This window comes from Salvelinus alpinus, chromosome 20, assembly GCF_045679555.1.
Source record: "Salvelinus alpinus chromosome 20, SLU_Salpinus.1, whole genome shotgun sequence".
NCBI classification, from domain to species: Eukaryota; Metazoa; Chordata; class Actinopteri; order Salmoniformes; family Salmonidae; genus Salvelinus; species Salvelinus alpinus.
Window position 1 is genome coordinate 39,011,027 of NC_092105.1, and position 14,296 is coordinate 39,025,322.

Here is a 14,296-nt window from a genome sequence, read left to right on the forward strand (position 1 = left end):
CGAGCTTTACACCACTTCAGCCGACGTTTGGCGTTGCACATGGGGATCTTAGGCTTCTGTGCTGCTGCTCGGCCATGGAAACCCTTTTCATGAAGCTCCCGACCAACAGTTCTTGTGCTGATGTTGCTTCCAGAAACAGTTTGGAACTCATTAGTGAGTTTTGCAACCGACGACAGACTATTTAAACGCTACGTGCTTCAGCACTCTGTGGTTCCGTTCTGTGAGCTTGTGTGTCCTACCACTTCGCAGCTGAGCCATTTTTGCTCCAAAACATTTCCACTTCACAATAACAGGATTTACAGTTGACTGGGGGCAGTTCTAGAAGGGCAGATATTTGACAAACTGACTTTGCCGGTGCCACGTTGAAAGTCACTGAGCTCTTCAGTAAGGCCATTCTACTGCCAATGTTTGTCTATTGAGATTGCATGGCTGTGTGCTCGATTTTATACACCTATCAGCAACGAGTGTGGCTGAAATAGCCGAATCCACTAATTTGAAGGGGTGTCCACATACTTTTGTATATATAGTGTATGTGTATTTCATTCAATATCATAGCTGTAAGGGAATCCTTATTTTTAACTGCACTCTGCAATTTTAAAGTAACTTGGCTTTTATTCAGATATAGTATAGATGAAGTTATACAGATACCAGTGTAATATGGCCCTTATTTTGTGTCTGTATGAACAGGAGGTATGTGGCTATCCCCTAAGCATATTCTTCATTGTTGTAAATGAGTTCTGCGAGAGATTCTCCTACTATGGCATGCGAGGTAAGAATATGACACAGTATCTACTACATGGGAGTAATCAACAGTTCTAACCCAGTGAGCAAAACTAGTTAAAAATGTCTAATTTCAACGAGTTTTGCCCACTGGGAACAACTATAGTGGCTTTGTGGAGTGCCCATCCTGAGGAGCTTCCCCTTCTCTCTCTCCTGTCCACAGCTGTGCTGGTGCTGTACTTCAGGTACTTCCTTCGGTTTGATGATGACCTGGCCACCTCCATCTACCACACCTTTGTGGCTCTGTGCTACCTGACTCCCATCCTGGGAGCCATTGTAGCAGACTCCTGGTTGGGCAAGTTTAAGTAAGTGACTGTTCGGAGTCCTAGAACTAGGGTGTATTACAGAACAGGAATTTGTTCTTGCACTGGTAGCTAACACCTTGATTTCCCCTTCCTGCAGGACTATCATCTACTTGTCCATTGTCTATGCAATTGGCCAGGTTGTGATGGCAGTCAGCGCCATTCATGACATCACGGACACAGACAGAGATGGCACGCCAGACAACTTGACCTTGCATATGTGAGTCGTCCTCATTTAAAGTCAAGTTCATAGATTCACTTCCGCAAACACAAGTCACATGCGAAGGCTTGCTGGGGTATGTCCTGACTACATGGACTTTGTGAGGTGCTACTGAATGCATGGCCTAACAATATTGCTCTCCCTCCTCTCTCAGTGTGCTGTCCATGGTGGGCCTGCTCCTCATTGCGCTGGGTACAGGTGGTATCAAACCATGTGTAGCTGCTTTTGGAGGAGACCAGTTTCAGGACCACCAGGTTAGCAGAATAACTCAGTATTCGGAGAATAACACCACCACTGTGTCTGTCTGTATCTTTGTCAGTAGGCAGATATTTTCTCACTACAGCTGCCAAGTCATTTTAATACCCACGAACACTGATGTTAACCTTGAAATGAAGAACGTGTAGGAGAACCTTGCTCCTTTGATAAGTGTAATGTACATGTATCTCCTATGAATGGCACATAATATACAGTACCAGTCAAAAGCTTGGGCACCTACTGATTCATTTTTACTATTTTCTACATTGTAGAATAATAGTATAGACATCAACACTATGAAATAACACATATGGAATCATGTAGTAACAAAATAACTGTTAAACAAATCAAAATATATTTTAGATACTTCAAAGTAGCCTCCCTTTGTCTTGATGACAGCTTTGCATACTTGGCATTCTCTCAACCAGCTTCATGAGGTAGTCACCTGGAATGCATTTCAATTAACAGGCGTGCCTTTTTAAACGTTCGTTTGTGGAATTTATTTCCTTCGGTATTGTTGTAACAAAGGTAGGGGTGGTATACAGAAGATAGCCTTATTTGGTAAAAGACCAAGTCCATATTATGGCAAGAACAGCTCAAATAAGCAAAGAGAAACGACAGTCCATCATTACTTTAAGACATGAAGGCAGTCAATCTGGAACATTTCAAGAACTTTGAAGGTTTCTTTAATTAAATGCAGTCGCAAACACCATCAAGCTCTATGATGAAACTGGCTCTCATGAGGACCGCCACAGGAAAGGAAGACCCAGAGTTACATCTGCTGCAGAGGATAAGTCATTAAAGTTACCAGCCTCAGAAATGGGCAATTAACTGCACCTCAGATTGCAGCCCAAATAAATACTTCACAGAGTTCAGGTAACAGACACATCTCAACATCAACTGTTCAGAGGAGACTGCGTGAATCAGGCCTTCATGGTCAAATTGCTGCAAAGAAACCACTACTGAAGGACACCAATAAGAAGACATGCTTGGGCCAAGAAACACGAGCAATGGACATTAGACCAGTGGAAATGTGTCCTTTGGTCTGATGAGTCCAAATTTGCGATTTTTGGTTCCAACCTCCGTGTCTTTGTGAGACAAGGAGTAGGTGAACTGATGATCTCCGCATGTGTGGTTCCAACCGTGTAGCTTGGAGGAAGAGGTGTGATGGTGTGGGGGTGCTTTGCTGGTGACACTCTCTGTGATTTATTTAGAATTCAAGGCACACTTAACCAGCATGGCTACCACAGCATTCTGCAGCGATACGCCATCCCATCTGGTTTGCGCTTAGTGGGACTGTCATTTGTTTTCCAACAGGACAATGACACAACACACTTCCAGGCTGTGTAAGGGCTATTTGAGAGAGTGATGAAAGAGAGTGATGGAGTGCTGCGTCAGATGACCTTGCCTCCACAATCACCTGACCTCAACCCAATTGAGATGGTTTGGGAAGAGATGGACTGCAGAGTTAAGGAAAAGCAGCAACAAGTGCTCTGCATATGTGGGAGCTCCTTCAAGACTGTTGGAAAAGCATTCCAGGTGAAGCTGGTTGAAAGAATGCCAACAGTGTGCAAAGGTGTCATCAAGGCAAAGGGTGGTTACTTTGAATAATGTCCAAAAACAAATCAAAATATATTTTATATAACACTTTTTTGGTTACTACATGATTCCAGATGTGTTATTTCATAGTTTTGATGTCTTCACTACAATGTCAAAATAAACAAAAACCCTTGAATGAGTAGGTGTGTCCAAACTTTTGACTGGTACAGTACAAACTTTACACACGATACAAATCTATTCCTTTTATTTTCGCAGGCAAAACAGAGGAGCACTTTCTTCTCGGTTTTCTACCTGTGTATCAATGGTGGGAGTCTCCTGTCTACTATCATTACACCAATCCTCAGAGGTAGGGGGAATGTCCAAGCCAGGCCAGGCTATGTATAATAACTCCATCAATGCCGTCTGAAGATATTACCACAAATCTGCAAAAATAACTATTTAATACACAACACAACTGCAGCTAGTGTATGGATGAGTGATGTCTGTGCTGTGTCCCTGTGTTTAGGCCAGGAGTGTGGCATCCACAGCCAGCAGAAGTGTTACCCTCTGGCCTTCGGTGTCCCTGCTGCGCTCATGGTGGTCGCCCTTGGTTAGTGTCTCTACCATCTTCTTTATTCTACCTACAGATGTAGGATCTTAATTTGACCTATATTGTCACAGCAAATTAAATCCTACAGCAACAGTATTTGAATGTTCAGTCTGTAATTTTGCTTGTTCAGTGGTCAGACTATTAGCCGGGCAAAAGTAGGCTGCAGGAAAAGTGCAATACTGTTAATATAACCATGTGTTAGTGTGGGTTTTCAGTGAATTTATGTAAATCACAAAGCTCTTTTGCATTTCCTGCGGTGAAGGAAAATTCTCAGCAACAAAAGAGTGATCAAATTAAGATCCTATAACTGTACCTTGTCCCGTGGTTTTGCTGTAAAAAAAATTCTGATAAAGAGTATAAAAATGTAGTTTGAAAGTGCTGTTTTGCTGTTTGTCCCTACAGTCGTGTTCATAATTGGAAGTGGTATGTACCATAAGACTGAACCGCAGGGAAACATAATGCTGGATGTGTGTAAATGTATTGGGGTAAGTCAAAACATTATCTAGTACCAGCATTTAGCATAATTGCATCAACTTTCACAACGATGTGAAAAATGACTGGTGGACTCTTCCCTGCAGCCATCCTGGTGTTTCTGAAAGGATCATTTCTGTGTCTGCCTTTACAGTTTGCAATAAAGAACCGCTTCAGGCACAGGAGTAGCTCCTACCCGAAGAGAACCCACTGGATGGACTGGGCCGAAGAGAAACACGAGGTAGGTTATCTACACTGCAAACTACACAGTACTATCTAAATGGCATGTTCGGTCTCAAATATATGAGCAACACCTCATATTGTCTTTCTCTCTTTTTGTGCTTGTAGAAACTCCTCATTGCTCAGATAAAGATGGTGCTGAAGGTTCTATTTCTGTACATTCCCCTTCCCATGTTCTGGACCCTATTTGACCAAAAGGTATCTGACATACGTTGGTAAATAATCTAGTTTGTCCTGCAATATGTGATGTAACTTGTAATATCCATATGGTATAATCAAGTAAAACGTTCTGCTCCCTCACAGGGCTCTAGGTGGACTCTTCAGGCCACCACCATGGATGGGAACTTTGTACGTTTGCAAAACCATCCCACTGTAAAAAGTCAACTAAAGCTACAGTTTGCAAGTTGTTCTTGTTAGTAATAACCTTGCTCTCTTTCCAGGGAGCCCTCATTCTGCAGCCTGATCAAATGCAGGTACGTTAGAGGTACTTTATGGTTCCTGTTTGTTTTCATCCATGGCTAAATGCACTTCTCACCATAGAAACCATCTTTTTGACAGACTGTCAACCCTATCCTGATCCTGACTCTGGTACCGATCATGGACAGTGTGGTGTACCCACTGATAAAGAAATGTGGCCTGAACTTCACGTAAGTTCTACTTAAAGAAAATGATAAAACAAATGCCTGTGCAGTATCTACAAAACAGTGAAGAGGCAGGTGTAAGCATGCTTAGGAGTCTAACCATGAACCTTTCCTCAACAGTCCTTTGAGGAGAATGACAGTGGGGATGTTTTTGGCAGCCATGGCCTTTGTTGCTGCAGCTTTGGTACAGATCCAGATTGATGTAAGTGTGTACGATACATCTACATTGTGTGGCAGTTTGTTTCTGGTTTAGTAAAGTATTCTTTGATGCTATCTTGCCTTGTATGGCTAGGAATAGATGTAGCATTGTTGAAAGCAGAAACAGTCTAGAACCCGGGCTACAGGAAATCTCTATTATGACGAAGTCAAAATGGAGAGTATCCCATTTTGACCCTCTTAATGGCAATACTTTCACTGTCTATAGAATTGGAACGCATAACAAAGAGATTATATTATTTGCTAAATCCTTACTTGTACCCAGAGCCATATACTAACATATATCTATCTACAGTTGAAGTAGGAAGTTTACATACACTTACAGTTGAAGTCGGAAGTCTACATACACATATTTTGGAGTCATTGAAACTCGTTTTTCAACCACTCCACAAATTTCTTGTTAACAAACTATAGTTTTGGCAAGTCGGTAAGGACTGAGAATTATGTGGATATATTGAAGCAACATCTCAAGACATCAGTCAGGAAGTTAAAGCTTGGTCGCAAATGGGTCTTCCAAATGGACAATGACCCCAAGCATACTTCCAAAGTTGTGGCAAAATGGCTTAAGGACAAGAAAGTCAAGGTATTGGAGTGGCCATCACAAAGCCCTGACCTCAATCCTATCGAAAATTTGTGGGCAGAACTGAAAAAGCGTGTGTGAGCAAGGAGGCCTACAAACATGACTCCGTTACATCAGCTCTGTCAGGAGGAATGGGCCAAAATTCACCCAACTGATTGTGTGAAGCTTGTGGAAGGCTACCTGAAATGTTTCACCCAAGTGAAACAATTTGAAGGCAATGCTACCAAATACTAATTGAGTGTATGTAAACTTCTGACCCACTGGGAATGTGATGAAAGAAATAAAAGCTGAAATAAATCATTCTCTCTGCTATTATTCTGACATTTCACATTCTTAAAATAAAGTGGTGATCCTAACTGACCTAAGACAGGGAATTTTTACTAGGATTAAATGTCAGGAATTTTGAAAAACTGAGTTTAAATGTATTTGGCTAAGGTGTATGTAAACTTCCGACTTCAACTGTATATATAAATATATGACTCTGCTTGTATCTATTTCAGAAAACCTTGCCAACCTTCCCATCATCCTCCCAGAGCCAATTAAAATTACTCAACATGGGCAGTATCCCCTTGACAGTTACCCTACCCAATAATGATCCATTCGTCATTGAAGCAGCTAAGGTAAAACCATCTTGAGGAGGTTCTCTTAGGCATTCATATCACAAAACCTGACTGTATTGGCAGAAATCTTACACAGATGTTGATGTCTACTAGAAGAATATCTTTTACATGTTTTATTTAACCTTTATTTTATCAGGGAGTCATACTGAGAGAAAGGTCTCTTTTACAGATGAGCCCTGAATTACAGAATTTACAGAAAATACACACATCAAAATATAAATATAAAATGCAAGCAGAAAGAACACACGGTCATAAAAAACAAAGCCATTCGTCAGTAGTAAGGTCCTCAAGTAATGGTTTAAGTAGAATGGCGAAGTTATGATCAACCAAAACATTACATGAAGACATGTATCAGTTGTAGTAACCTTTCTAATTGAACCAAGTGCTTCACTGTAACTGTCAAGTGTTTACACCTTGTTGTGGGACTGACTCCACTTATATATTTTACAGGCTAGTGCAAATTACCTTACATTTGAGGAAGAAAGCATCCAAGTTTCATTTCAGAGTCCTGCAATATCTAGGACTATTTCCTTAGCAAAGGACAAGCGACAAACACTTCTAATTCCCTCAAACCTCAGTGCACCAATGTGGGAGGTGGTAAGTACATACCTATTATTGCACCCTTATAAAAGTACAGTATTAACATCATGAGCATTAAGTCAATATACATTTTCTCGGATCCTCTGTTGCAGACTGATGATGTGATGGCAAAGCCAGAGCAAGGGGCCAATGCAATCAGGTACATTTGGATGCATTTCCCAATGTTTGTTTGCCGAGATGACCGAAATGAACATACATTTTCAGATAATCTATAGCCATTCATGGTTAATTTGGATGTGTTTTTTTGTTGATGCTGTTTCTCAACTCTATGTGTATTCATTTCCAGATTTGTTAATGGTATGGCTGGAGCGGTGAATGTGTCAACTTTTGGAAGCATTGACTACTCCTCTGCTTCCAACTACTCTCTCATATCAAATGGAAAGTAAGGAATTAATTCTTGATTATACTTGCAAATATGTAGTATAATAAAGAGGATGACATAAAGAATATGCAGCTAAATCCTTAAAATGTGTATTTAGCTGATTTTGCTTACGTTATAAGACTCACAAACACAGATTTCCAAAGCATCTCTTCTTACTTATTTCCAGAGCCACCTTCACCATTACCAATGGTGCAAACACATGTGAATACTCCAGAGAATTTGGATTCGGGAGTTCTTACACTCTGCTTATCCCCAGTCATTTTGCATGGGGCCCAACTGTAAGTTTCACTCCTTCTACGTGTCACTTAATAATACAGTGATATATCCCATAATCAGCTTCAGAAAGTTACAGTTTTGATTGTCTCTTTTATATAGTGCTCGGAATCCATTTCTGGGGTTGAGGATATCCAGCCCAACTCCTTCCATATGGGCTGGCAGATCCCACAGTACTTCCTCATTACCTGTGGAGAGGTGGTGTTCTCTGTTACTGGCCTGGAGTTCTCTTATTCACAGGTGAAGCACACACAACCTTATTAGTCGACATTTAGTCATATGTTAGACCCTGTGCTGAACTTGAATCATTTTGATCTGCCCAACAACAGGGGAAAGTATAAAGTAATCTCTTGAATTTTCAGTTGTAAAATAATGGGTGGCTGTACTACAATTTGCAGCCTAATTTACCAAGCTATATTTCTTTCTTCAAAGGCACCGAGCAACATGAAGGCAGTGCTACAAGCAGGCTGGCTGTTCACTGTAGCTATTGGCAACTTTATTGTCCTTATTGTGGCTGAGATTGCACAGATCGAAGAACAGGTACAGTGACACTACACTACACTCTAAAGATAAACCTCTCATTCTATGTCCTCTGAGGACACACTCACAGCCCTCTTGCGGCACGTTGTCTGCATATTGGGAAAGCCAGCCCTGACTCTATGGGTGAAAGAGTTGAAGTCTTCAGTGCCCATGAAGCATACCTCAAGGGCCAGATCTGATGAGGAAAATATGTGACGTGTCAAATCTTTGTGTTTTTTCCTCCTGCAGTGGGCAGAGTTTGTCCTCTTCGCCTCCCTCCTAGTGGCAGTGTGTGTCATCTTCTCCATCATGGCCTATTTCTATACCTACATGGACCCTGCAGAGATCGAGGCCCAGTTCAGGGACGAAGGTGGTAAGGAAGAATCAGACAAAGAGGAGTTTCAAATGCAGAAGAAAGATTCCGTAGCCCAACACAATCAAGATGATGAAGCCAAACAAACCAAAATGTAAATTTCTGTAAATTTGCATAAATGTGTGTGTGTGTGTGTGTGTGTGTGTGTGTGTGTGTGTGTGTGTGTGTGTGTGTGTGTGTGTGTGTGTGTGTGTGTGTGTGTGTGTGTGTGTGTGTGTGTGTGTGTGTGTGTGTGTGTGTGTGTGTGTGTGTGTGTGTGTGTGTGTGTGTGTGCGCGCGCGTAAGAGAGAAAGAGAGAAGGGGCAAGAGAAAGAACATGAATACCAATTGTATTATATTATAGTTTTGATATGCACAAAATAACTGCTCCAAGTATGGTGCAGAGAGGGAAAATAACATTTTTGCTACATTTAAAATACATTTAAATTCCAGACTTGTTTTAAGCTTTCGGCTGTAAGAGAAAACAACAAAACATTACAAATGGACAATCTGTTTTTGAAAAAAACTGTAAAACATCCCAATGTCCATCGATCAGGATTAATTTTGTATGATTATACTGTATAGGTTGCATTGTTATTAATATAGAAGTTAGTGTGTATTAAAAAAAAAGCTAGATTTTCTAAACATTTAATTATATAACTGGAAAAAAAATCTGTCATTGCTAAAATAAACATGAAGAAGACATTTTTACCATGGCTCTCATTTAGGCTCACTTACATTCATCTGTGGCTTGGGCATAATACAATTTATAGTCCATGTGATCTGCCTTAGACTATAACATACATTTTTAAAAGAGGACTGGGTTTGCACAGGCCAATCATTTATAATTAAGTTACTTTTTGGGTCATAATGAGACAATATGTGTCAGATAACATACATTAGGCCAACTCATATTCTGCTCTTCTTAAATACATTTTATTCATATCATGTTTCTTTAGACTTGCCTAAAATACAGTTGAAGTCGGAAGTTTACATACACTTAGATTGGAGTCATTAAAACTTGTTTTTCAACCACTCAACAAATTTCTTGTTAACAAACTATAGTTTTGGCAAGTCGGTTAGGACATCTACTTTCTGCATGACACAAGTAATTTTTCCAACAATTGTTTACAGATTATTTCACTTATAATTCACTGTATCACAGTTCCAGTGGGTCAGAAGTTTACATACACTAAGTTGACTGTGCCTTTAAACAGCTTGGAAAATTCCAGAAAATTATGTCATGGCTTTAGAAGCTTCTGATAGGCTAATTGACATAATTTGAGTCTATTGGAGGTGTACCTGTGAATGTATTTCAAGGCCTACCTTCAAACTCAGTGCCTCTGCTTGGCATCATGGGAAAATCAAAAGAAATTAGGCAAGACCTCCACAAGTCTGGTTCATCATTGGGAGGAATTTCCAAACACCTGAAGGTACCACGTTCATCTGTACAAACAATAGTACACAAGTATAAACACCATGGGACCACGCAGCCGTCAAACCGTTCAGGAAGGAGATGCGTTTTAATAGAAGGATTATGACATACTAGCCAGGGATGACCCAAAACAACAGGTGTAAAAGGTGAACGAAAAATCAAAAAGGAAATGGTCTCACTGTGGTTACCAGATACTGTGAGGGTTAAAGGTAGTGTCTCACATCTGATACTGGGGAGAAGACTACCATCTAAGGCGAACATGGGCGTGGGCTTCCCTAACTGTCTGAGAGGAATGTCATGTTTCCGAGCCCATGCTTCGTCCATAAAACAACCCTCAGCCCCTGAGTCTATCAAGGCACTGCAGGAAGCAGCCGAACCGGTCCAGCGTAGATGGACCGACAAGGTAGTACAGGATCTTGATGGAGAGACCTGAGTAGTAGCGCTCACCAGTAGCCCTCCGCTTACTGGTGAGCTCTGGCTTTTACTGGACATAACATGACAAAATGTCCAGCAGAACCGCAATAGAGGCAAAGGCGGTTGGTGATTCTCCGTTCCCTCTCCTTAGTCGAGATGCGAATACCTCCCAGCTGCATGGGCTCAGTCTCAGAGCCGGTGGGAGGAGATGGTTGAGATGCGGAGAGGGGAAACACCGTTAACGCGAGCTCTCTTCCACGAGCTCGGTGACGAAGATCTACCCGTCGTTCTATGCGGATGGCGAGTGCAATCAAAGAGTCCACGCTGGAAGGAACCTCCCGGGAGAGAATCTCATCCTTAACCTCAGCGTGGAGTCCCTCCAGAAAACGAGCGAGCAACGCCGGCTCGTTCCAGTCACTGGATGCAGCAAGAGTGCGAAACTCTATAGAGTAATCCGTTATGGATCGATCACCCTGACATAGGGAAGCCAGGGCCCTGGAAGCCTCCTTCCCAAAAACTGAACGATCAAAAACCCGTATCATCTCCTCTTTAAAGTTCTGATAAACGTTAGAACACTCAGCCCTTGCCTCCCAGATAGCTGTGCCCCACTCCCGAGCCCGACCAGTAAGGAGTGATATGACGTAAGCGATCCGAGCTCTCTCTCTTGAGTATGTGTTGGGCTGGAGAGAGAACACAATATCACACTGGATGAGAAAGGAGCGACACTCAGTGGGCTGCCCAGAGTAACATGGTGGGTTATTAACCCTAGGTTCCGGAGACTCGGAAGACCAGGAAGTAGCTGGTGGCACGAGACGAAGACTCTGAAACTGTCCTGAGAGATCGGAGACCTGAGCGGCCAGGGTCTCAACGGCATGACGAGCAGCAAACAATTCCTGCTCGTGTCTGCCGAGCATTGCTCCCTGGAACTCGACGGCAGTGTTGCGAGAATCCGTAGTCGCTGGGTCCATTCTTGGTCGGATTCTTCTGTTATGCTGATGAATGAGGACCCAAAAGCGACTTAAGAGAAACAGAGTCTTTAATCCAGTCTTAAACAAACAATGATACTCCTGGATATTATCATAGGAAAATCCAAAACAGGAAACTGAAATCCTCTCGTCAGTAGAGAGGAACGACTGGAGACGCGACCACAGACTGCAGGTCGCTTCAGGAAGGCACAGGCCGTAGCTGACATAGACACCTGCTCACACGCAGCATCTGAAGAAGGCAAAAACACGACAGGGCGGAACAAGGACAGAACAGCAAACATCAAACAAGAATCCGACAAGGACAGAAGCGGAAAACAGAGCGAGAAATAGGGACTCTAATCAGAGGGCAAAATAGGGGACAGGTGTGAAAGAGTAAATGAGGTGGTTAGGAGAATGAGAAACAGCTGGGAGCAGGAACGGAACGATAGAGAGAGAGAGCGAGAGAGGGAGAGAGGGAGGGGAAGAGAGAGGGATAGAAAGAGGGAAAGAACCTAATAAGACCAGCAGAGGGAAGCACAGGGACAAGACATGATGATCAATGACAAAACATGACACTTTGGTGCAAAAAGTGCAAATCAATCCCAGAAAAACAGCAAAGGACCTTGTGAAGATGCTGGAGGAAACAGGTACAAAAGTATCTATATCCACAGTAAAACGAGTACTATATCGACATAACCTGAAAGGCCGCTCAGCACGGAAGAAGCCACTGCTCCAAACCCACCATAAAAAAGCCAGACTACGGTTTGCAACTGCACATGGGGACAAAGATCGTACGTTCCTCTGGTCTGATGAAACAAAAATAAAACTGTTTGGCCATAATGTCTATCGTTATGTTTGGAGGAAAAAGGGGGATGTTTGCAAGATGAAGAACACCATCCCAACTGTGAAGCACGGGGGTGGCAGCATCATGTTGTGGTGGTGCTTTGCTGCAGGAGGAACTGGTGCACTTCACAAAATAGATGGCATCATGAGTTAGGAAAATTATGTGGATATATTGAAACATCTCAAGACATCAGTCAGGAAGTTAAAGCTTGGCCGCAAATGGGTCTTCCAAATGTACAATGACCCCAAGCATACTTCCAAAGTTGTGGCAAAATGGCTTATTAAGGACAACATTGGAGTGGCCATCACAAAGCCCTGACCTCAATCCTATAGAACATTTGTGGGCAGAACTGAAAAAGCATGTGCGAGCAAGGAGGCCTACAAACATGACTCAGTTACTCCAGCTCTGTCAGGAGAAATGGGCCAAAATTCACCCAACTTATTGTGGGAAGCTTGTGGAAGGCTACCCGAAATGTTTGACCCAAGTGAAACAATTTGAAGGCAATGCTACCAAATACTAATTGAGTGTATGTAAACTTCTGACCCACTGGGAATGTGATGAAAGAAATAAAAGCTGAAATAAATAATTCTCTCTGCTATTATTCTGACATTTCACATTCTTAAAATAAAGTGGTGATCCTAACTGACCTAAGACAGAGAATTTTTACTCGGATTAAATGTCAGGAATTTTTAAAAACTGAGTTTAAATGTATTTGGCTAAGGTGTATGTAAACTTCCGTCTTCAACTGTATTTCATGGATTTATTGTGATGATATTGATTTATTATACTTTTTTAAATGTAAATGTTCCATGTTTTTAAATGTAGATGTTCCAAGCTGCTTGTGTGCAATCAAAATTGCATATAAACTATTCTAAAATACTACTTATGAACGGAATTTAGAATGTTCGTAGGCATACACACTGAAAAATGCAGCGTGTGCCAAATCTTCCAACAGAGCAAGATCAGGCATCTCTCATTTGATTTCCATTGTCACAGAATTTTATAGTATTTCTACAATGGTTTCACTTTAACATGTGCCTCTAATTCAACAAATTACTGTAGGCTACTTTATATGGATTATTATCATAACAAAAGCACTGATGTCAACTTAAATATGTATCCTGTCAAGAGTTGTTCCATGAATTCACAATGGAAATACAAGTCAATTAAAAAATATATATATATATTACTCTAACAATTTCCCACATTTTCAACATATTCTCCCCATTCTTGACAAGCAGTTCCCTTATTCCACCACTTGGCACTGTGCCTACACATGGTCGTGTCTGTGCTTAAATGTACTCACACTCACAAGCAAACATTTATATTGATATATCTCACACTATGCGTGGAAATGATCCCACGCATGGTTTACGCACAGATTTGTGCCTTTGCACGGTTGATAAAAGAGGCCCCTGGAGATGCTAAATGTGTTTGTTAATTAAGGGTCAGGGCAGGCTTTTGTATGACAATCAAATCCAATTGTATTTATCACATGCGCCGAATACAACAGGTGTAGTAGACCTTACCGTGAAATGCTTACTTTCAAGCCCTTAACCAACAATACAGTAAAATATTTTCTAAATAAACTAAAGTAAAAAAATCCAATCAAAAAGTAACACAAGAAATGTACATAACAGTAATGAGGCTATATACAGGGGGTACAGGTACCGAGTCAATATGCGGGGTACAGGTTAGTCAAGGTAATTTGTAAAGTGACTATGCATAGATAATAAACAGCGAGTAGCATGTAAATAGTCCGGGTGGCCATTTGATTAGTTTAGTGGTTCAGCAGTCTTATGGCTTGGGGGTAGAAGCTGTTAAGGAGCCTTTTGGTCCTAGACTTGGCGCTCCGGTACCGCTTGCCGTGCGGTAGCAGAGGGAACAATCTATGACTTGGGTGACTGGAGTCTTTGACAATTTTTTGGGCCTTCCTCTAGTATACAGGTCCTGGACGGCAGGAAGCATGACCCCAGTGATGTACTGGGCCATACACACTACCCTCTGTAGCGCCTTACGGTCAGATGCCAAGCATTTG

The 14,296-nt window shown here is 41.7% G+C and overlaps 1 protein-coding gene across 1 annotated transcript; it reads left to right on the forward strand.

Moving 5' to 3' along the window:
- Positions 1-747: 747 nt before the first annotated feature.
- On the forward strand, positions 748-8,719 carry slc15a1a (solute carrier family 15 member 1a). Its single transcript, XM_071355653.1, has 21 exons — positions 748-769; positions 944-1,085; positions 1,183-1,302; positions 1,457-1,556; positions 3,373-3,463; positions 3,623-3,706; positions 4,109-4,191; positions 4,332-4,418; positions 4,526-4,615; positions 4,721-4,765; positions 4,858-4,890; positions 4,976-5,064; positions 5,179-5,260; positions 6,355-6,474; positions 6,925-7,071; positions 7,167-7,213; positions 7,361-7,456; positions 7,623-7,734; positions 7,832-7,969; positions 8,162-8,269; positions 8,498-8,719. Exons 1-21 carry the CDS (start codon positions 763-765, stop codon positions 8,717-8,719), a joined length of 2,043 nt encoding a protein of 680 aa, XP_071211754.1. The 5' UTR covers positions 748-762.
- The last annotated feature ends 5,577 nt before the right edge of the window (positions 8,720-14,296 follow it).